Here is a 26,218-nt window from a genome sequence, read left to right as displayed (position 1 = left end):
CCTCCACTCCACCCCCTTCACATCCCAACATCACCCTCCAATCCACCCCCTTCACATCCGCACAACACCCTCCACTCCACCCCCTTCAAACCCTCACATCACCCTCCACTTTGCCCCCTTTACACCCCCACATCACCCTCCACTCCACCCCCTTCACATCCCCTCATCACTCTCCACTCCACCCCCTTTAGAACCCCACATCACCCTCCACTCCAACCCCTCATCACCCTCCACTCCACCCCCTTCACATCCCCTCATCACCCTCCACTCCACCCCTTCACACCCTCACATCACCCTCCACTCCACCCCCTTCACATCCCCACATCACCCTCCACTCCACCCCTTCACACCCTCACATCACCCTCCACTCCACCCCCTTCACATCCCCTCATCACCCTCCACTCCAGCCCCTTCACTTCCCCACATCACCCTCCACTCCACCCCCTTCAGATCCCCACATCACCCTGCACTCCACCCACTTCACACCCTCACATCACCCTCCACTCCATCCCTTCACACCCCCACATCACCTTCCACTCCACCTCCTTCACACCCCCACAACACCCTCCACTCCACCCCCTTCACATCCCCACATCACCCTCTACTCCACCCCCTTCACCTCCCCACATCGCCCTCTGCTCCACTCCACCGCCTTCACATCCGCTCATCACCCTCCACTCCACCCCTTCACATCCCGACATTTCCCTCCACTCCACCCCTTCACATCCCCACAACACTCTCCACTCCACCCCCTTCAAACCCTCACATCACCCTCCACTTTGCCCCCTTTACACCCCCACATCACCTGCCAATCCGCCCCCTTCACACCTCCCTCAACTCCACTCCACCCCCTTCACATCCCCACATCACCCTCCACTCTGCCCCCTTAACACCTCCAAATCACCCTCCACTCCACCCCCTTTAGATCCCCACATCACCCTCCACTCCACCCCCTCATCACCCTCCACTCCCCCCTTCACATCCCCACATCACCCTCCACTCCACCCCTTCACACCCTCACATCACCCTCCCCTACACACCCTTCACATCCCCTCATCACCTTCCACTCCACCCCTTCACATCCCCATATCACCCTCCACTCCACCCCTTCTCACCCTCACATCACCCACCACTCCACCCCCTTCACATCCCCACATCATCCTCCACTCCACCCCCTTCACACCCTCACATCACCCTCCACTCCACCCCCTTCACATCCCCTCATCACCCTCCACTCCACCCCCTTCACTTCCCCACATCACCCTCCACTCCAACCCCTTCAGATCCCCACATCACCCTCCACTCCACCCACTTCAGATCCTCTCATCACCCTCTACTCCACCCTCTTCACACCTTCTCATCACCCTCCACTCCACCCCCTTCACATCCCCTCATCACCCTCGACTCCACCCCCTTCACACCCTCACATCACCCTCCACTCCACCCGCATCACATCCCCTCATCACCCTCCACTCAACCCCCTTTAGATCCCCACAACACCCTCCACTCCACCCCCTCATCACCCTCCACTCCACCCCTTCACAGCCCCTCATCACCCTCCACTCCACCCACTTTACATCCCCACATCACCCTCCACTCGCTTCACATCCCCACATCACCCTCCACTCCACCCCCTTCACATGCCCACATCACCCTCCACTCCACCCCCTTCACATCCCCTCATCACCCTCCACTCCACCCCTTCACTTCCCCACATCACCCTCCACTCCACCCCCTTCAGATCCCCACATCACCCTCCACTCCACCCCCTTCACTTCCCCACATCACCCTCCACTCCACCCCCTTCACATCCCCACATCACCCTCCACTCCACCACTTCACACCCTCACATCATCCTCCACTCCACCCCTTCACACCCTCACATCACCCTCCACTCCACCCCTTCACACACCCTTCATCACCCTCCACTCCACCCCCTTCACATCCCCACATCACCCTCCACTCCACCCCTTCACATCCCCACATCACCCTCCACTCCACCCCCTTCATACTCTCACATCACCCTCCACTCCAACCCCTTCACATCCCCTCATCACCTTCCACTCCACCCCCTTTAGATCCCCACATCACCCTCCACTCCACCCCTTCTCACCCTCACATCACTGTCCACTCCACCCCCTTCACATCCACACATCACCCTCCACTCCACCCCGTTCACACCCTCACATCACCCTCCACTCCACCCCCTTCACATCCCCTCATCACCCTCCACTCCACCCCTTCACTTCCCCACATCACCCTCCACTCCACCCCCTTCAGATCCCCACATCACCCTCCACTCCACCCACTTCACACCCTCACATCACCCTCCACTACACCCCCTTCACACCCCCACATCACCCTCCACTCCACCCCTTCACATCCCCACATCACCCTCCACTTCACCCCCTTCAACTCCCTACATCACCCTCCACACCACCCCGTTCAGATCCCCTCATCACCCTCTACTCCACCCTCTTGTCAGCTTCTCATCACCCTCCACTCCACCCCCTTCACATCCCCTCATCACCTTCTACTCCATCCCCTTCACACCCTCACATCACCCTCCACTCCACCCCCTTCACATCCCCTCATCACCCTCCACTCAACCCCCTTTAGACCCCCACAAGACCCTCCACTCCACCCCCTCATCACACTCCACTCCAGCCCCTTCACAGCCCCTCATCACCCTCCACTCAACCCCCTTCACATCCCCACATCACCCTCCACTCCCTTCACATCCCCACATCACCCTCCACTCCACCCCTTCACACCCTCACATCACACTCCACTCCACCCCTTCACACCCTCACATCACCCTTCACTCCACCCCTTCACACCCTCACATCACCCTCCATTCCACCCCTTTCACATCCTCACATCAACTTCCACTCCACCCCCTTCACATCCCCACATCACCTTCCAATCCAACCCTTCACATCCCCACATCACCCTCCACTCCACCCCTTCACATCCCCACATCACCGTCCACTCCACCCCCTTCACATCGCCACATCACCCTCCACTCCACCCCCTTTACATCTCGACATCACCCTCCACTACACCCCCTTCACATCCCCACAACACCCTCCACTCCACCCCCTTAAAACCCTCACATCACCCTCCACTTTGCCCCCTTTCCACCCCCACATCACCCTCCACTCCATTCCCTTCACATCCCCTCATCTCCCTCCACTCAACCCCCTTTAGATCCACACAACACCCTCCACTCCATCCCCTCATCACCCTCCACTCCACCCCTTCACAGCCCCTCATCACCCTCCACTCCACCCCCTGCACATCCGCACATCACCCTCCACTCCCTTCACATCCCCACATCACCCTCCACTCCACCCGCTTCAGATCCCCACATCACCCTCCACTTCACTCCCTTCAGATCCCCACATCACCCTCCACTCCACCCCCTTCACATCCCCACATCACCCTCCACTCCACCCCCTTCACTTCCCCACATCACCATCCACTCCACCCCCTTCACATCCCCACATCACCCTCCACTCCACCCCTTCACACCCTCACATCACCCTCCACTCCACTGCTGCACACCCTCACATCACCCTCCACTCCACCCCTTCACACCCTCACATCACCCTCCACTCCACCCCTTCATACCTTCACATCAGTCTCCACTCCACCCCTTCACACCCTCACATCACCCTCCACTCCACCCCTTCACATCCCCACAACACTCCACCCCCTTCACACCCTCACATCTCCCTCTACTTTGCCCCTTTACACCCCCACATCACCCTCCAATCCGCCCCCTTCACACCTCCCTCAACTCCACTCCACCCCCTTCACATCCCCACATCACCCTCCACTCTGCGCCCTTAACACCTCCACATCACCCTCCATGCCCCCCCTTCACATCCCCTCATCACCCTCCACTCCACCCCCTTTAGGTCCCCACATCACCCTCCACTCCACCCCCTCATCACCCTCCACTCCACCCCCTTCACATCCCCACATCACCCTCCACTCCACCCCTTCACGCCCTCACATCACCCTCCACTCCACCCTCTTCACATCCCCTCATCACCCTCCACTCCACCCACCTCACTTGCACACATCACCCTCCACTCCACACTCTTCACACCCTCTCATCACCCTCCACTACACCCCCTTCACACCCCCACATCACCCTCCACTCCACCACATCCCCACATCACCCTCCACTTCAACCCCTTCAGATCCCCACATCACCCTCCACTCAATCCCCTTTTGATCCCCACAACACCCTCCACTCCACCCCCTCATCACCCTCCACTCCACCCCCTTCACAGCCCCTCATCACCCTCCACTCCACCCCCTTCACATCCCCACATCACCCTCCACTCCCTTCACATCCCCACATCACCCTCCACTCCACCCCCTTCACATCCGCACAACACCGTCCACTCCACCCCCTTCAAACCCTCACATCACCCTCCACTTTGCCCCCTTTACACCCCCACATCACCCTCCAATCCTCCCCTTCACACCTCCCTCAACTCCACTCCACATCCTTCACATCCCCACATCACCCTCCACTCCACCCCCTTCAGATCCCCACTTCATCCTCCACTCCACCCCTTCTCACCCTCACATCACCCTCCACTCCACCCCCTTCACATCCCCACATCACCCTCCACTCCACCCCCTTCACACCCTCACATCACCCTCCACTCCACCCTCTTCACATCCCCTCATCACCCTCCACTCCACCCACCTCACTTCCCCACATCACCCTCCACTCCACCCCCTTCAGATCCCCACATCACCCTCCACTCCACACTCTTCACACCCTCTCATCACCCTCCATGACACCCCCTTCACACCCCCACATCACCCTCCACTCCACCCCTTCACATCCCCACATCACCCTCCACTTCACCCCCTTCAGATCCCCACATCACCCTCCACTCAATCCCCTTTTGATCCCCACAACACCCTCCACTCCAGCCCCTCATCATCCTCCATTCCACCCCCTTCACAGCCCCTCATCACCCTCCACTCCACCCGCTTCACATCCCCACATCACCCTCCACTCCCTTCACATCCCCACATCACCCTCCGCTCCACCCCCTTCACATCCCCACATCACCCTCCACTTCACCCCCTTCAGATCCCCACATCACCCTCCACTCCACCCCCTTCAGATCCCCTCATCACCCTCTACTCGATCCACTTCATACCTTCTCATCACCCTCCACTCCACCCCCTTCACATCCCCACATCACCCTCCACTCCACCCCCTTCACACACTTATATCACCCTCCACTCCATCCCCTTCACATCCCCTCATCACCCTCCACTCCACCCCTTTCACTTCCCCACATCACCCTCCACTCCACCCCCTTCAGATCCCCACATCACCCTCCAATGCACCCACTTCACACCCTCACATCACCCTCCACTCCACCCCCTTCCCATCCCCACATCACCCTCCACTCCACTCCCTTCACATCCCCTCATCACCCTCCACTCCACCACTTCACTTCCCCACATCACCCTCCACTCCACCCCCTTCATATCCCCTCCTCACCCTCCGCTCCACTTCCTTCCCATCCCCACATCACCCTCCACTCCACCCCCTTCACATCCCAACATCACCTTCCACTCCACCCCCTTCACATCCGTACAACACCGTCCACTCCACCCCCTTCAAACCCTCACATCACCCTCCACTTTGCCCCCTTTACACCCCCACATCACTCTCCAATCCTCCCCCTTCACACCTCCCTCAACTCCACTCCACACCCTTCACATCCCCACATCACCCTCCACTCCACCCCCTTCAGATCCCCACTTCACCCTCCACTCCACCCCTTCTCACCCTCACATCACCCTCCACTCCACCCCCTTCACATCCCCACATCACCCTCCACTCCACCCCCTTTACACCCTCACATCACCCTCCACTCCACCCTCTTCACATCCCCTCATCACCCTCCACTCCACCCACCTCACTTCCCCACATCACCCTCCACTCCACCCCCTTCAGATCCCCACATCACCCTCCACTCCACACTCTTCACACCCTCTCATCACCATCCACTACACCCCCTTCACGCCCCCACATCACCCTCCACTCCACCCCTTCACATCCCCACATCACCCTCCACTTCACCCCCTTCAGATCCCCACATCACCCTCCACTCAATCCCCTTTTGATCCCCACAACACCCTCTACTCCAGCCCCTCATCATCCTCCACTCCACCCCCTTCACAGCCCCTCATCACCCTCCACTCCACCCCCTTCACATCCCCACATCACCCTCCACTCCCTTCACAACCCCGCATCACCCTCCGCTCCACCCCCTTCACATCCCCACATCACCCTCCACTTCACCCCCTTCAGATCCCCACATCACCCTCCACTCCACCCCCTTCAGATCCCCTCATCACCCTCTACTCCATCCACTTCATACCTTCTCATCACCCTCCACTCCACCCCCTTCACATCCCCACATCACCCTCCACTCCACCCCCTTCACACCCTTACATCACCCTCCACTCCATCCCCTTCACAACCCCTCATCACCCTCCACTCCACCCCCTTCACTTCCCCACATCACCCTCCACTCCACCCCCTTCAGATCCCCACATCACCCACCAATGCACCCACTTCACACCCTCACATCACCCTCCACTCCACCCCCTTCCCATCCCCACATCACCCTCCACTCCACTCCCTTCACATCCCTCATCACCCTCCACTCCACTTCCTTCACATCCCCACCACCCTCCAATCCACCCCTTTCACACCCTCACATCACCCTCCACTCAACCCCTTCACACCCTCACATCACCCTCCACTCCACCCCCTTCACATCCCCACCACCCTCCAATCCACCCCTTTCACACCCTCACATCACCCTCCACTCCACCCCTTCACATCCCCACATCACCCTCCACTCCACCCCTACACATCCCCACATTACCCTCCACTCCACCCCCTTCACACCCTCACATCACCGTCCACTCCACCCCTTCACACCCTCACATCACCATCCACTCAACTCCTTCACACCCTCACATCATCCTCCACTCCACCCCCTTCACACCCTCACATCACCCTCCAATCCATCCCTTCACACCCTCACATCACCCTCCACTCAACCCCTTCACACCCTCACATCACCCTCCACACCACCCCCTTCACATCCCCACCACCCTCCAATCCACCACTTTTACACCCTCACATCACCCTCCACTCCACCCCTTCACATCCCCACATCACCCTCCACTCAACCCCTTCACACCCTCACATCACCCTCCACTCCACCCCCTTCACATTCCCACATCACCCTCCACTCCACCCCTTTCACACCCTCACATCACAATCCACTCCACCCCTTCACTTCCTCACATCACACTCCACTCCACCCCCTTCACACCCTCTCATCACCCTCCACTCCACCCCCTTCACACCCCCACATCACCCTCCACTCCACCCCCTCATCACCCTCCACTCCACCACCTTCACATCCCAACATCACCCTCCACTCCACCCCCTTCACATCCGCACAACACCGTCCACTCCATCCCCTTCAGACCCTCACATCACCCTCCACTCCACCCCCTTCAGCTCCCCACATCACCCTCCACTCCACCCCCTTCAATTCCCCACATCACCCTCCACTCCACCCCCTTCAGATCCCCACATCACTCTGCACTCCACCCAAATCACACCCTCACATCACCCTCCACTCCATCCCTTCACACCCCCACATCACCCTCCACTCCACCTCCTTCACACCCCCACATCACCCTCTACTCCACCCCCTTCACATCCCCACATCACCCTCTGCTCCACTGCACCCCGTTCACATCCCCTTATCACCCTCCGCTCCACTCCCTTCGCATCCCCACATCACCCTCTACTCCACCCCCTTCACATCCCCACATCACCCTCCACTCCACCCCTTCACACCCTCACATCACCCTCCACTCCACACCCTTCACATCCCCTCATCACCCTCCACTCCACCCCTTCACATCCCCACATCACCCTCCACTCCACCCCCTCATCACCCTCCACTCCCCCCTTCACATCCCCACATCACCCTCCACTCCACCCCTTCACACCCTCACATCACCCTCCACTCCACCCCCTTCACACCCTCACATCACCCTCCACTCCACACCCTTCACATCCCCACATCACCCTCCACTCCACCCCTTCACACCCTCACATCACCCTCCACTCCACCCCTGCACACCCCCACATCACCCTCCACTCCACCCCCTTCACATTCCCACATCACCCTCCACTCCACCCCTTCACACCCTCACATCACCCTCCACTCCACCCCTGCACACCCTCACATCACCCTCCACTCCACCCCTTCACACCCTCACATCACCCTCCACTCCACCCCTGCACACCCTCACATCACCCTCCACTCCACCCCTTCACACCCTCACATCACCCTCCACTCCACCCCTTCACACCTTCACATCACCCTCCACTCCACCCCTTCACATCCCCACAACACTCCACCCCCTTCACACCCTCACATCTCCCTCCACTTTGCCCCCTTTACACCCCCACATCACCCTCCAATCCGCCCCCTTCACACCTCCCTCAACTCCACTCCACCCCCTTCACATCCCCACATCACCCTCCACTCTGCGCCCTTAACACCTCCACATCACCCTCCACGCCCCCCCTTTCACATCCCCTCATCACCCTCCACTCCACCCCCTTTAGATCCCCACATCACCCTCCACTCCACCCCCTCATCACCTTCCACTCCAACCCCTTCACATCCCCACATCACCCTCCACTCCACCCCCTTCACATCCCCACATCACCCTCCACTCCACCCCTTCTCACCCTCACATCACCCTCCACTCCACCCCCTTCACACCCTCACATCACCCTCCACTCCACACCCTTCACATCCCCTCATCACCCTCCACTCCACCCCCTTCACATCCCCACATCACCCTCCACTCCACCCCTTCTCACCCTCACATCACCCTCCACTCCACCCCCTTCACATCCCCACATCACCCTCCACTCCACCCCCTTCACACCCTTACATCACCCTCCACTCCATCCCCTTCACATCCCCTCATCACCCTCCACTCTACCCCCTTCACTTCCCCACATCACACTCCACTCCACCCCCTTCAGATCCCCACATCACCCTCCACTGCACCCACTTCACACCCTCACATCACCCTCCACTACACCCCCTTCACACCCCCACATCACCCTCCACTCCCTTCACATCCCCACATCACCCTCCACTCCACCCTCTTCACATCCCCTCATCACCCTCCACTCAACCCCCTTTAGATCCCCACAACACCCTCCACTCCACCCCCTCATCACCCTCCACTCCACCCCCTTCACAGTCCCTCATCACCCTCCACTCCTCCCCCTTCACATCCCCACATCACCCTCCACTCCCTTCACATCCCCACATCACCCTCCACTCCACCCTCTTCACATCCCCACATCACCCTCCACTTCACCCCCTTCAGATCCCCACATCACCCTCCACTCCACCCCCTTCAGATCCCCTCATCACCCTCTACTCCACCCCGTTCACACCCTCACATCACCCTCCACTCCACCCCCTTCACATCCCCTCATCACCCTCCACTCAACCCCCTTTAGATCCCCACAACACCCTCCACTCCACCCCCTCATCACCCTGCACTCCACAGCTTCACAGCCCCTCATCACCCTCCACTCCACCCCCTTCACATCCCCACATCAACCTCCATCCACCCCCTTCACATCCCCACATCACCCTCCACTCCACCCCCTTCACACCCCCACATCACCCTCCACTCCACTCCCTTCACATCCCCTCATCTCCCTCCACTCCACCCCTTCACTTCCCCACATCACCCTCCACTCCACCCCCTTCATGTCCCCTCCTCACCCTCCACTCCACTTCCCTCAATTCTCCACATCACCTTGCACTTCACCCCCTTCACATCCCCACAACACCCTCCACTCCACCCCCTCATCACCCTCCACTCCACCCCCTTCACATCCTCACATCACCCGCCACTCCATCCCTTCACACCCTCACATCACCCTCCACTCAACCCCTTCACACCCTCACATCACCCTCCACTCCACCCCCTTCACATCCCCTCATCAACCTCCACTCAACACCCTTTAGATCCCCACAACACCCTCCACTCCACCCCCTTCACATCCCCAGATCACCCTCCATTCCCTTCACATCCCCACAACACCCTCCACTTCACCCCCTTCAGATCCCCACATCACCCTCCACTTCACCCCCTTCAGTTTCCCACATCGCCCTCCACTCCACCCCCTTCAGATCCCCTCATCACCCTCTACTCCAACCTCTTCACACCTTCTCATCACCCTCCACTCCACCCCCTTCAGATCCCCTCATCACCCTCTACTCCACCCCCTTCGCACCCTCACATCACCCTCCACTCCACCCCCTTCACATCCCCTCATCACCCTCCACTCAACCCCCTTTAGATCCCCAAAACACCCTCCACTCCACCCCCTCATCACCCTCCACTCCACCGCTTCACAGCCCCTCATCACCCTCCACTCCACCCCCTTCACATCCCCACATCACCCTCCACCCACCCCCTTCACATCCCCACATCACCCTCCACCCACCCCCTTCACATCCCCACATCACCCTCCACTCCACCCCCTTCCCATCCCCACATCACCCTCCACTCCACTCCCTTCACATCCCCTCATCACCCTCCACTCCACCACTTCACTTCCCCACATCACCCTCCACTCCACCCCCTTCATATCCCCTCCTCACCCTCCACTCCACTTCCTTCCAATCCCCAAATCACCTTGCACTTCACCCCCTTCACATCCCCACAACACCCTCCACTCCACCCCCTCATCACCCTCCACTCCACCCCCTTCACACCCTCACATCACCCTCCACTCCACCCCTTCACACCCTCACATCACCCTCCACTCAACCCCTTCACATCCCCACATCACCCTCCACTCCACCCCCTTCACTTCCCCACATCACCCTCCACTCCACCCCCTTCACATCCCCTCCTCACCCTCCACTCCACCCCTTCACATCCCCACATCACCCTCCACTCCACCCCCTTCACACCCTCATATCACTGTCCACTCCACCCCTTTCACACCCTCACATCACCCTCCACTCAACTCCTTTACACCCTCACATCACCCTCCGCTCCACACCCTTCACACCCTCACATCACCCTCCAATCCACCCCTTCACACCCTCACATCACCCTCCACTCAACCCCTTCACACCCTCACATCACCCTCCACTCCACCCCCTTCACATCCCCACATCACCCTCCACTCCACCCCTTTCACACCCTCACATCACAATCCACTCCACCCCTTCACTTCCTCACATCACCCTCCACTCCACCCCCTTCACACCCTCTCATCACCCTCGACTCCACCCCCTTCACACCCCCACATCACCCTCCACTCCACCCCCTCATCACCCTCCACTCCACCCACTTCACATACCAACATCACCCTCCACTCCACCCCCTTCACATCCGCACAACACCCTCCACTCCACCCCCTTCACATCCCCTCATCACGCTCCACTCCACCCCCTTTAGAACCCCACATCACCCTCCACTCCATCCCCTCATCACCCTCCACTCCACCCCTTCACACCCTCACATCACCCTCCACTCCACCCCCTTCAGATCCCCACATCACCCTCCACTCCACCCCCTTCACTTCCCCACATCACCCTCCACTCCACCCCTTCAGATCCCCACATCACTCTGCACTCCACCCAAATCACACCCTTAAATCACCCTTCACTCCATCCCTTCACACCCCCACATCACCCTCCACTCCACCCCCTTCACATCCCCACATCACCCTCTACTCCAGCCCCTTCACATCCCCACATCGCCCTCTGCTCCACTCCACCCCGCTCACATCCCCTTATCACCCTCCACTCCACACCCTTCACATCCCCACATCACCCTCCGCTCCACTCCACCCCTTCACATCCCGACATCACCCTCCACTCCACCCCTTCTCATCCTCACATCACCCTCCACTCCACCCCTTCGCATCCCCACAACACCCTCCACTTCACCCCCTTCAGATCCCCACATCACCCTCCACTCCACCCCCTTCAGATCCCCTCATCACCCTCTACTCCACCCACTTCACACCTTCTCATCACCCTCCACCCCCATCACATCCCCTCATCACCCTCTACTCCACCCCCTTCACACCCTCACATCACCCGCCACTCCACTCCATTCACATCCCCTCATCACCCTCCACTCAACCCGCTTTAGATCCCCACAACACCCTCCACTCCACCCCCTCATCACCCTCCACTCCACCCCTTCACAGTCCCTCATCACCCTCCACTCCACCCCCTTCACATCCCCACATCACCCTCCACTCCCTTCACATCCCTACATCACCTTCCACTCCACCCCCTTCGCATCCCCACATCACTCTCCACTCCCTTCAGATCCCCACATCACCCTCCACTCCACCCCCATCACATCCCCTCATCACCCTCTACTCCACCCCCTTCACACCCTCACATCACCCGCCACTCCACCCCCTTCACATCCCCTCATCACCCTCCACTCAACCCGCTTTAGATCCCCACAACACCCTCCACTCCACCCCCTCATCACCCTCCACTCCACCCCTTCACAGCCCCTCATCACCCTCCACTCCACCCCTTCACATCCCCACATCACCCTCCACTCCCTTCACATCCCCACATCACCTTCCACTCCACCCCCTTCGCATCCCCACATCACTCTCCACTCCCTTCAGATCCCCACATCACCCTCCACTCCACCCCCTTCACACCCTCACATCACCCTCCACTCCACCCCTTCACACCCTCACATCACCCTCCACTCCACCCCTTCACACCCTCACATCACCCTCCACTCCACCCCTTCACACCCTCACATCACCCTCCACTCCACCCCTTCACACCCTCACATCACCCTCCACTCCACCCCTTCACACCCTCACATCACCCTCCACTCCACCCCCTTCCCATCCCCACATCAGCCTCCACTCCACTCCCTTCACATCCCCTCATCACCCTCCACTCCACCACTTCACTTCCCCACATCACCCTCCACTCCACCCCCTTCATATCCCCTCCTCACCCTCCACTCCACTTCCTTCCAATCCCCAAATCACCTTGCACTTCACCCCCTTCACATCCCCACAACACCCTCCACTCCACCCCCTCATCACCCTCCACTCCACCCCCTTCACACCCTCACATCACCCTCCACTCCACCCCTTCACACCCTCACATCACCCTCCACTCAACCCCATCACATCCCCACATCACCCTCCACTCCACCCCCTTCACTTCCCCACATCACCCTCCACTCCACCCCCTTCACATCCCCTCCTCACCCTCCACTCCACCCCTTCACATCCCCACATCACCCTCCACTCCACCCCCTTCACACCCTCATATCACCGTCCACTCCACCCCTTCACACCCTCACATCACCCTCCACTCAACTCCTTTACACCCTCACATCACCCTCCACTCCACCCCCTTCACACCCTCACATCACCCTCCAATCCACCCCTTCACACCCTCACATCACAATCCACTCCACCCCTTCACTTCCTCACATCACCCTCCACTCCACCCCCTTCACACCCTCTCATCACCCTCGACTCCACCCCCTTCACACCCCCACATCACTCTCCACTCCACCCCCTCATCACCCTCCACTCCACCCCCTTCACATCCCAACATCACCCTCCACTCCACCCCCTTCACATCCCCTCATCACGCTCCACTCCACCCCCTTTAGAACCCCACATCACCCTCCACTCCACACCCACATCACCCTCCACTCCACCCCCTTCTCTTCCCCACATCACCCTCCACTCCACCCCCTTCACACCCTCACATCACCCTCCACTCCACCCCTTCACACCCTCACATCACCTTCAGATCCCCACATCACTCTGCACTCCACCCAAATCACACCCTTAAATCACCCTTCACTCCATCCCTTCACATCCCCACATCACCCTCTACTCCAGCCCCTTCACATCCCCACATCGCCCTCTGCTCCACTCCACCCCGCTCACATCCCCTTATCACCCTCCACTCCACACCCTTCACATCCCCACATCACCCTCCGCTCCACTCCACCCCTTCACATCCCGACATCACCCTCCACTCCACCCCTTCGCATCCCCACAACACCCTCCACTTCACCCCCTTCAGATCCCCACAACACCCTCCACTTCACCCCCTTCGCATCCCCACATCACCCTCCACTCCCTTCAGATCCCCACATCACCCTCCACTCCACCCCCTTCACATCCCCACATCACCCTCCACTCCACCCCCTTCACTTCCCCACATTACCCTCCACTCCACCCCCTTCACATCCCCACATCACCCTCCACTCCACCCCTTCACACCCTCACATCACCCTCCACTCCACCCCTTCACACCCTCACATCACCCTCCACTCCACCCCTTCACACCCTCACATCACCCTCCACTCCACCCCTTCACACCCTCACATCACCCTCCTCTCCACCCCTTCACACCCTCACATCACCCTCCACTCCACCCCTTCACACCCTCACATCACCCTCCACTCCACCCCCTTCACATCCCCGCATCACCCTCCACCCCACCCCTTCACATCCCCACATCGCCCTCTGCTCCACTCCACCCCCTTCACATCCCCTCATCACCCTCCACTCCACGCCTTCACATCCCCACAACACTCTCCACTCCACCCCCTTCAAACCCTCACATCACCCTCCACTTTGCCCCCTTTACACCCCCACATCACCCTCCAATCCTCCGCCTTCACACCTCCCTCAACTCCACTCCACACCCTTCACATCCCCACATCACCCTCCACTCCACCCCCTTCAGATCCCCACATCACCCTCCACTCCACCACTTCTCACCCTCACATCACCCTCCACTCCACCCCTTCACACCCTCGCATCACCCCCCACTCCACCCCTTCACACCCTCACATCACCCTCCACTCCATCCCTTCACACCCCCACATCACCCTCCACTCCACCTCCTTCACACCCCCACATCACCCTCCACTCCACCCCCTTCACATCCCCACATCACCCTCTACTCCACCACCTTCACATCCCCACATCACCCTCCACTCCACCTCCTTCACACCCCCACATCACCCTCCACTCCACCCCCTTCACCTCCCCACATCACCCTCTACTCCACCCCCTTCACATCCCCACATCACCCTCCACTCCACCTCCTTCACATCCCCACATCACCCTCCACTCCACCTCCTTCACACCCCCACATCACCCTCCACTCCACCCCCTTCACCTCCCCACATCACCCTCTACTCCACCCCCTTCACATCCCCATATCACCCTCCACTCCCTTCACATCCCCACATCACCCTCCACTCCACCCCCTTCACATCCCCTCATCACCCTCCACTCAACCCGCTTTAGATCCCCACAACACCCTCCACTCCACCCCCTCATCACCCTCTACTCCACCCTCTTCACACCTTCTCATCACCCTCCACTCCACCCCCATCACACCCCCTCATCACCCTCTACTCCACCCCCTTCACACTCTCCACTCCACCCCCTTCACATCCCCTCATCACCCTCCACTCAGCCTGCTTTAGATCCCCACAACACCCTCCACTCCCCCCCTCATCACCCTCCACTCCTTCACAGCCCCTCATCACCCTCCACTCCACCCCCTTCACATCCCCACATCACCCTCCACTCCCTTCACATCACCACATCACCCTCCACTCCACTCCCTTCACATCCCCACATCACCCTCCACTCCACCCCCTTCACATCCCCACATCACCCTCCACTCCACCCCTTCACATCCCCACATCACCCTCCACTCCACCCCTTCACATCCCCACATCACCCTCCACACCACCCCCTTCACATCCCCACATCACCCTCCACTCCACCCCCTTCACATCTCGACATCACCCTCCACTACACCCCCTTCACATCCTCACATCACCCTCCACTCCACCCCCTTCAAACCCCCACATCACCCTCCACTTTGCCCCCTTTACACCCCCACATCACCCTCCACTCCACCCCCTTCACATCCCCTCATCACCCTTCACTCCACCCCCTTTAGATCCCCACATCACCCTCCACTCCATCCTCTCATCACCCTCCTCTCCACCCCCTTCACATCCCCACATCACCCTCCACTCCACCCCCTTCACACCCTCACATCACCCTCCACTCCACCCCCTTCACATCCCCGGCCTCCACTCCACTCCTGACCCACCCTCCCCAAATCCTCCACTCCCAACCCCCATCCATTCCCCCTTACTCCCTCCTCCTCCACCCCCATTCACCCCCTCCCCCACATACCCCACCCCCCTATGTACTATGTCTTTTTCCATTTCTTCTCATTACCAGCAATAAATCCTTTGTTTAATTCTTTTTTTTTCCATGGTGTAATTTAAAATTTACCCGGGCTGGTGTGAGCATCTGTTGTAAATTGGTTTGGTTGTGCAAGATGCAGATTGTTGTGAGATATTGGCACTCCTATGTTTTTTGTCCCTTCTGATATTCCGTGCTTGTTTTGTGATCTGAACAGCACTGGAGGCTCAGCCAGCAGAGGGCGAGTGGAGGGGGTGGGTTTAAGGTTTGTTTGTGTTACTTACTGCGGTTTTCTCTCTCTCTCTAGCTGCTTCTTAATGCCACTGAATCAGGCTTTACGTCCTGGGGAATTGAGCTACCTAAGATTCCCTGTGCTGGGACTGACCTCCCTGAGAGACTGAGCTGTGTAAAGACTGGAATATTCACTGTGCAACTTGGCACGTTCTTACACACTGAATACCACAATGTGAAGAAGGAATTGATCCCAGGGAGCTCCTAGAAATTCAATCGTGTTGCTACATATGTGGGGGCGTCAGCAGGCCAGGTTTAGGTGGGCGTTGCTAGAAAGTGAAACTTGTCTCTAAGTTAGAGCAGCTTAGGCCCAGAGGAATAAGCACAGCAGCTTCCTGTCAGACAGGCAGCACACTGAGAGAAAAGGCGACCAGAAACCGCAGTAATGGTAAGGGAGGATTTGTGAAATGCATGACCAGCTGTTTAATAAACAGAAATTGTTGGTGTGATTTATTAGGAGTCACAGAGAATGTTTCAGCAAGTGGGTCAGAAAACTTAAACATGTTGCTGTTGAGATGATTATCTTGTGCTGCTGAGAGGGTGAAATCCTTATTGCCAGTTATTTAGCCAGCCTAAGAATTCTCTCTCTGGATTAGTGTGTAGCTCCATTGTCAGCAGTGGCTCAGTGGTAGCACTTTACCTTTGGCCTCAGGGTTGTGGCTTCAGATTCCACTGCAGAGACTTGAGCAGATAATCTAGGTTGATACTTTAGTATAGTACAGTATTGCGATGTTGGAAGCCTCATCTTTCAGATGAGAGATAAGCCAAGGCTCTGCATATCCTCTCGGGGATGTAGAAGTCCCATGGCACTATTTGAAAAAGGGCAGGGGAGTTCTCTCTGTCCCTTAACAATATTTATCCCTCAATCAACATCATTCAAAAGTCATTGTCTCATTGCTGTTTGTGAGTTCTTCCTGTTTGTGAATTGGCTGCCGGGTTTCCAGTGTTACAACAATGCCGACACTTCAAAAATTACTTAATTGATTGTAAAGCAGTATATAAAGGCGAGTTATTTTTTTTTCTTTATTTGGTGTTTGCTGAGTTATAAATGCCAGAAAGGATCCAGGTCCATTCAACAGTCTGTACTGAGTTTACTAATCTCAGCAGGCCAGCAACATTTGGCCTCAACATTCCGGGATAGTGAAAGAGAAGACATTATCCTGTTCAATATCAAGAATGTAGCCCCAGTTGGACAGTCCAGGGATGGACTGGTTGCTGTCTGCAATTGAATAGACACTTGCTGCCTTGGCGGACACACAGAATGACTGCTTGTGTGAAGGGCAGCAGATCAGCCACTGTCCTTTAACTAGCTCTCCCGCAAAAGTTAGTGCTTTCAATGTCAAAACAGGAATAGGGTATTCAGACCCTTGAGTTTGTTATGCTATTCAGTCAGATCATGGCTGATTTGTACCTGACCTCATTTGCCCACCTTTGTTCCATATCCTTTGCTACCCTGCCCTGACAAAAGTCTATCAATCTCAATCTTGAAAATTTCAATTAATACAGCATCTACAGCTTTGTGGGAGAGACTCCGATTTTTCAGTTTAAAAAAAAGTCGTTCCTGATCTCACTCCTAAATGGCCAAGCTCTAATTTTAAGATTGGTTCCCTTGTTCTGAATTCCTTCACCAGGGGAAATATATTTTCTCTGTATTTGTCCTACCAAAACACATTCTTATTTTAAATACTTCTAATTAGATTATCCCTCTAACCTTTTAATCTCAAGGGAATACAAGTCAATTTTTGATGCAACCTTTCCTCATAATTTAACAGTTTAAGCTCTGGTATCATTCTGGTGAATCAGTTCCACCCCCTCCAAGGCCAGTACATCTTTCCCGAGATTTGGTGTTCAAAACTGTTACTCCATGTCTGTCCAATTCTTTGTACAAATGAAAACACACCTTCCTTCCCTTTCTATTACACTCCCCTTGAGATAAAGGCTAAGATTACATTAGCCTTTTTAATTGCTTTTAGCTTACATGCATATCCCTTCAAGATAGAAGAGGAGAAAAATTGGGAAGGCAGAAGAAAATATTCTTTAAAAAAAACACCAAATAATGTACCAGTGTTAAAATACTGTGAGAATTTGGCCCGGAATTGTATATAAAAACTATATGCACAATTATAGAAATAAGAAAAAAAATTAAAGAAAGACATAGATGCATTTGTATACCACATTATCTGGTAGTTCAAAGCACTTTATGTTCAATTAAATATTTTTGAAGAGCAGTACCTGTTGTGTAGACATACAAGCAGCCAGTTTTACACAGCAAGGTCTCACCAACAGAAGTGAGATTGTTTGAGGGAACAATGTTGACCGTGTCACCTGGAGAATTGACTGCTCTTCTACAAATAGTCTTCTGGGATTTTTAATGCACGCCTAAATAGTGCCAAGGAGATCTTGGTGTAATATTGCATCCAACAAAGCTGCTCTAGATTATGTGCCCAAGCCATGGAATAGGGCAGGAACTCTCAATCTTTTGATTTACAATTTATGAATGCTGCCAGCAAGCTTCTAGCTGAAGAATAGAGGGGACTCTTCCCCAGCAAGTCTCCATCCCTGAAGGCACCCATTGTCAGAAAAGATCTGGATGTAATTTTAATGAGTATAGATTTCCAACTGTTTGTTATTTGTTCAAGGAATATGAGCATCAATGGCAAGGCATTTGTTGCCAATCCCAAATTACCCTTGAGAAGTTGGTGGTGAGCTGCCTTCTTGAACTGCTACAGTTTATGTGGTGATAGATACACCCACGGTGTTGTTAAGAAGGGAGTTCCAGGATTTTGACCCAGTGACCGTGAAGGAATGGCAACATAGTTCCAAGTCAGAGTAGTGTATGACTTGAAGGGGGTTTGCATGTGTTTGCATTCTCATGCATGTGCTACCCTTCTCCTTTTAAGTGATAGAGGTCATGAGTTTGGAAACTGCTGTTGAAGAATGCTTGGCGAGTTGCTGCAGTGCATCTTGTACACACTGCTGCCACTGTGGAGGGATTCAATATTTAAGGTGGTGGATGGGGTGCCGATCAAGTGGGTTGCTTTGTCCTAAATAATGTTGAGCTTTTTGTGTTGTTAGAGCATACTCATCCAGGCAAGTGGAGAGTATTCCATCACACTCTTGGCTTGTGCTTTATAGATGGTACACAGGCTTTGGAGAGTCAGGAGGCAAGTTACTTGCCACACAATTCCCAACTTCTGGCTTGCTGTTGTAACCACAATATTTATATGGCTGGTGCTGTTGGTTTCTGGTCAATGGTAACCCTCAGAATATTGATAGTGGGTGATTCGGCAATGGTAATGCTGTTGAATGTCAAGGGGAGATGGTGAGGTTCTTCCTTGTTTGAGATGCTCATTGCCTGGCACTTGTGTGGCATGAATGTTACTTGCCACTTTTATTTCTGATTTCTAGCATCTGCAGTATTTTGGTTTTGTACTTGATACTTCAGCTGAAGCCTGAATGTTGTCCAGGTCTTGCTGCATATAGACATGGACTGCTTCAGTATCTGAGGGGGTACAAATAGTACAGAACACTGTGCAATCATCAGCAAACATCCGCACTTCTCACCTTATGATGGAGGCAGGTCACTGATGGAGGATTACATTTCGTAAAATAGGATTACGTAGAATATACTGTGCAGATAAAAAGGCCTTTCAGCTAGTCAGTCCATGCCAGTGTTTATGCTCCACTTAAGCCTCCTCCCGCTTTTTCCTCATCTAAATCTACTAGCATAACCCTCTATTCCCTTCTCCATCGTATGCTTGTCAAACTTCCCTTTACAAGGTAAAATCATTGATGAAGCAGCTGAAGATGGTTGGGCCTAGGACAGTATTCTGAGAAACTCCTGTAGCAATGTCGTGGGCTGAGATAGTTGACCTCTGACAAACACAAGCGCCTTCCCTTTGCGCTAGGCATGACTCCAAGCAGTGGCAAGATATCCCTGATCCCCACTGATTTCAATTTTGCTTATGCTCCTTGATGCCCCACTCAATCAAATGCTGCCTTGATGTCAAGGGCAGTCATTCTCACCTCACCTCTGGAGTTCAGCTCTTTTTTCCATGTTTGCATCAAGGCTGTAATAAGGTCAGGAATCAAGTGGACCTGGCAGAACCCAAATTAAGCACCAGGGAGCACATTATTGATAAGCAATTGCTGCTTGATAGCACTGTCAATGATACCTTCTATCACTTAGATGTGTGAGAATAGTACTGGCTGGATCAGATTTGTCCTCTTTTTGTGCACAGGACATACTTGGGCAATTTTCCACATTGTTGGGCAGATGCCAATATTGTAGCAGTACCTGAACAACTTGGCTAGGGTTGTGGCTAACTCTGGAGCACTAGTTTTTAGCATTACTGTTGGGATATTGTCTTGATTCCTTAAGTGGAGTCTAGTTCTGCAATGCATCAAAAAAGCTGCCTATAGTTCGCTAGAGCTTCTAGTTTCTGTTCAGTATCAGACATAAACAACAGCCATAAGAAAACAATGCCTTGAAACAACGTTATGGGATAATTTAATATATTGGTCTGAAATTCATTGCTCCACTGTTTTAGAAAGCTCATTTATTTTAAACTGATTTGACATTTGTGTAACAGAAAGAACTTTAAGTTGAAAGCATTAAATGTTTGTATGTTTTTCCACAGCATGATTTCAAGGCCAAAGTTTATTGAAGCTTCAGCAAATGCTACATTTCAAGGGTTTTGGAGCCATTTTTCCCTCATATTTGTTAGCACTGATAACTCAATTGGTTGAGCATTGGGAGGCAGAGAGTTTTCAGTTTGATTCTGAGCATGGTTCACTTAGCTTCATTTTAATCATCAGTAAAGTGATGGAAGGGATCATCAACAGTGCTATCGAGTGGCACTTGCTTAGCAATAACCTGCTCACTGACGCCCAATTTGGGTTCTGGCAGGGCTTTTCGGCCCCTGACGTCATTACAGCCTTGGTCCAAACATGGACAAAAGAGCTGAACTCCCGAGATGAGGTGAGAGTGACTGCCCTTGACATCAGGGCCGCATTTGACCGAGTGTGGCATCAAGGAGCCCTAGCAAAACTGGAGTCAATAGGAATCGGGGGAAAACTCTCCACTGGTTGGAATCATACCTAGCACAAAGGAAGATGGTTGTGGTTTTTGGAGGTCAATCAGCTCAGTTCCAGGGCATCACTGCAGGAGTTCCTCAGGGTAGTGTCCCAGGCCTAACCATCTCCAGCTGCTTCATCAATGACCTTCTTTCCATCATAAGGTCAGAATCGGGGATGTTCGCTGATGATTGCACAATGTTCAGCACCATTCGTGACTCCCCAGATACTGAAGCAGTCCATGTCCAAATGCAGCAAGAGTTGGAGCATATCCAGGCTTGGGCTGACAAGTGGCAAGTAACATTCACATTGCACAAGTGCCAGACAATGACCACCTCCAACAAGAGAGAATCTAATCATCGCCCCTTGACATTCAGTGGCATTACTGTCATTGAATCTCCCACTATCAACATCTTAGGGTTAACCATTGACCAAAAATTGAACTGGACTAGCCATATAAATACTGTGGCTACAAGACCAGGTCGGAGGCTAGGAATCCTGCTTCAAGTAACTCACCTTCTGACTCCCCAAAGCCTGTCCACCATCTACAAGGCACAAGTCAGGAGTGTGATGGAATACTCTCTACTTTCTTGGATGAGTGCAGGTTCAACAACACTTAAGACGCTTGACACCAACCAGGACAAAGAAGCCCACTTGTTTGGCACCCCATCCTCCACCTTAAACATTTGCTCCCTCCACCACCAATGCACAGTGACAGCAGTATGTACCATCTACAAACTGCACTGCAATATTTCACCAAGGCTGCTTAGTCAGCACCTTCCGAACCCCTGACCACTACCATCCAGAAGGACAAGGGCAGCAGACATATGGGTACACCACCATCTGGAAGTTCCCCTCCAAGCCACTCACCATCCTGACTTGGAAACATATCCTTTTGAGGTACATAAATTGAGCGTCATGTTTTAAGATGTGGGTTGAGAGGAAGGAAGCATGTTGATGATCACTCGAAAGGAATCAGAAATGGAAACAGATGCTTGAAATAAACTATTTGAAGCCTGGGTTAAAATAATCCACAAAGGAAGTTTACACTAATGCATTAGCCAATGAACTACCAGAGCTCTAGAGTTGTAAGTAGAGGCTTTGATTCCTGCAGAATTCAAAAGCCCTCATTACCTTCACACCTATAACACCTATCTCCACAGCTCAGGTCATTCCAGGGCATTGTGTATTTATCCAATTTCCCTTGTTACACCTTCCCAGTGCACCATAAACAGTTATTTTCATCCTTACCCTGAATGTATCAGATTCCCTTTTCTCATCTTTCATCTTGAGCACCCATTTCGGATAATGTACTTAGCACAGTAAAATTTGCCTGAGGTTCTGATGAACTCAAACACTGTATTTTCTTCCTTCCTTTAAGCTTTAATCTTGACACTGGAGACAAAGCACACCTTTGTATGCTAAAATGATTAACAGAGTTCCAGTTGCCTTGCTCGCCTGCGGTTCCTTCAACCCCATCACAAATATGCACATGCGAATGTTCGAACTTGCTAGAGATCATCTTCATCAAACAGGTCAGTGTTGTCACAGTTGTAAATTGTACTGTACTACATATAGCCTTAAAATAACCACAAGGTAAAATTAAATATTGAAATTACTATCTACTTTTCCAAGGAAATTCAGCTGACAATAATAGTGCTTTTTTAATGAATGTGAGTGTGTAGAAACAAAATAAGAATGCATTTAGACAACTGTTGAGTAGATGAAAGTTGACCGGTTACTTTTTCCCCCATGATTATTGTTATGAGTTTACATTCATCAGAATGACTAACATCAGTGCTGAAGAGAGTACCATCGCTCTGTTGTTCTCTTGCGGATGAAGTGTCATTCTTCACAGTTTAGGTGCAGAATGAAGATTTCTTCATACTCCTCATTAAATGTTTCACTGTTCCTACCTCAAAGCAGCATGCCCATTCCAGTTGTTCTTCTGAGTGAGGTTGTTAATTAGTTCAGAATTAGGGCAAGTTTTGTGTTGTGAATCCACAGCCAGTCATTTATTTGAGTCTGCCTAAACTAATTTCTCTTGGGATTATTACAAGAGCAGCAGTCATACCATCAGTCTAGCCTTGAGCCAGTTCCGGGATCTTGCAGAGAACACCACCACCTGCACGTTCCGCTCCATGTCACTCACCCTCCTGACTTGGAAGTATATTGGCTTTCCTTCATTGTCATTGGGCCAGGAACTGGAACTCACTTTCTAACAGCATTGTCGGTTTACCTACACCTGTTGGACTGTAGCAGTTCAGGAAGGCCACTCATCACCACCTTCTCAAGGGCAATTATGGATGAACAATAAACTCTGGTTTTGCTAGTGATGCTCACATCCCATGAAAAAATACAAAAAAAGATCTGCTGCAATCATGACACCTGAAAGTACCCTATGCTTATGTAGGGTATGGTAATGAGTGGTTATGGTACTGAATCAGTAACCCACTGGCAGTGATTTTGTGCAACACAATTCAGTAAATCTGGTCATTTATGAGCTGGCACCAGGAAAAATATGACCAAGAAGGTTTTTGTAACAACATATTATTCACTGATTCCTTTAGGGAAGGTAACTTGCCACCTCAGCCTTTGACTTCAGTCCCACGCTATGTGGTTAATTCTTAATGGCATCTTAAGTATTTACCGAGTCTCTCAGTAAAAACAGTCACTATTTCTTCATCACTGGTATGTATTATGTAGATGGGAATAATTGATTGTGTCGTTGAAAAAGAGAGACATGTCAAGTTTTTCATCAGGACATTGTGCAAGAATACCAATATAGGTGTAAAATAGCAATTTATACTGTGTGAGAAGAGAGTGCCGATTGGTTGGCAAGTGGATTATGCTTGGCAGTTTCAGATTCTGTACATAGTATGGTAAAATTTGTCTAAGGCTCTAAGGAACTCAAGGCAACTTGACAACAACAACAAAAAACTTGGCAGTTAACTGGCAATCACCATCAATTGGTGCATTATCCATGGCAATGCCTCTACCAATCAGAGTCCACTTGCCAACCATCAGCACTCTCCTCTCGTAGTATAAATTGTTGTTTTCTCCTTATATTAGTATTCTTGTGAAGTGTCCTGAACAGTGCAAGATGAAAAGCTTCAATATATCTCTTTTTTTCAGCAATACTCAAGTTCTGAACTATCAAACAACTGCTAATTGATTGTAATTCATACCAGTTTTGCTTTGGGCTGAGTACGTAACTGAGGCAGAAGATGCTACTTTTCAAGACTACTTTTCTTAGAAAGATATCATTAGTTGTCATGAGACTCAATATTATGCACACATCAACATGTTTTTCTTTACTTATCATTTAAAGAAGCTTAATTTGTCAGATTCTATTGGACAGAATAGAAATTCGTAGGAGCCTGGTGTCAGAGGCATGTAAAATACTAATAATACCACTGTGGTTCAGATGGTAGAATGATCCCATGCTCATATGCCCTTTATTTAATGAATAGCAAATTGTCACTGCTATCACATTAAATCCAGGCTGATTTCCATGTGCCACAGAAATACTGACAGGTGGCAAGTTTGTACCACTTGGTAGTCAGAGTTAAACATGTGTCCTTAGTGAAATGTAGATAGGCACAGGATACAAGTGTGCCACATCTGTGACTGAGTTATCATGAGCATTAGTGAGATCCCTAACAATGCACCTGGTGGAGATGAATTGATAGGCCATGTTTTCTGAATCAGTGGGGATAGAATTCAAAAGAGATAAAAACAAAAAACTGCGGATGCTGGAAATCCAAAACAAAAACAGAATTACCTGGAAAAACTCAGCAGGTCTGGCAGCATCGGTGGAGAAGAAAAGAGTTGACGTTTCCAGTCCTCATGACCCTTCGACAGAACTAGGTCTAGTTCTGTCGAAGGGTCATGAGGACTCGAAACGTCAACTCTTTTCTTCTCCGCCGATGCTGCCAGACCTGCTGAGTTTTTCCAGGTAATTCTGTTTTGGTTTGGAATAGAATTCAACTTCAGCAATAATACCAATCCTTGAAGTCCATTGAATGGAAAGGGAAATCGGGCAGAGAATACAACAGGGGGCAGAAATACTACTGCCATTTTGTGCCCTCAGTGAACTTGAATTTTATCCCCAGTATCTCTAATCACAAAATCACTTAAAAAAAAACTGGCAATAAACTTGACTCTTTCATTGGTTGTGCTCAACTTCCCTTCTATAATCTCAGGTTCACTACAGACAAAATCTATAAAAACACTGTTACTTTAAATATATGTTAAGCAGTTTTTAAATTTTGTGTGTGGGTGATGGTCTGAAGTGCTCATTTTGTTTTAAATGTTTAAACATACAATACTTGAGCCTCTCCTGTTTTTCTATTCAGTTTGGCTCATGGCCTCCTCATCCTACCTATTGATGATCCTATCGAGTCAATTCTAAACTCGTTTATTGATATTTCTCAACCTTAGCGTGCCAGC

At 52.9% G+C, this 26,218-nt stretch overlaps 1 protein-coding gene across 7 annotated transcripts in view; it reads left to right on the top strand.

Moving 5' to 3' along the window:
• Positions 1 to 26,218, top strand: part of nmnat3 (nicotinamide nucleotide adenylyltransferase 3) — a 144,348-nt gene that overhangs the window by 45,715 nt on the left and 72,415 nt on the right. For 2 of the 7 annotated variants that reach the window (XM_041173715.1, XM_041173700.1), the window contains exons 1-2: positions 16,729 to 17,078; positions 23,148 to 23,301. In XM_041173715.1, coding sequence (XP_041029649.1) covers positions 23,193 to 23,301 — 109 coding nt within the window. In that variant the 5' untranslated portion in view covers positions 16,729 to 17,078; positions 23,148 to 23,192. Of the gene's footprint in view, positions 1 to 16,601; positions 16,665 to 16,724; positions 17,079 to 23,147; positions 23,302 to 26,218 lie in introns of those variants that run through there. The other 5 variants (XM_041173685.1, XM_041173693.1, XM_041173669.1 and 2 more) reach the window with 5 other exon arrangements.

Source organism: Carcharodon carcharias, chromosome 2 (genome assembly GCF_017639515.1).
Source record: "Carcharodon carcharias isolate sCarCar2 chromosome 2, sCarCar2.pri, whole genome shotgun sequence".
Classification (NCBI taxonomy): Eukaryota; Metazoa; Chordata; class Chondrichthyes; order Lamniformes; family Lamnidae; genus Carcharodon; species Carcharodon carcharias.
Note: the sequence above shows the minus strand (reverse complement) of the source record. Positions and strands in the feature narration are given on the sequence as shown.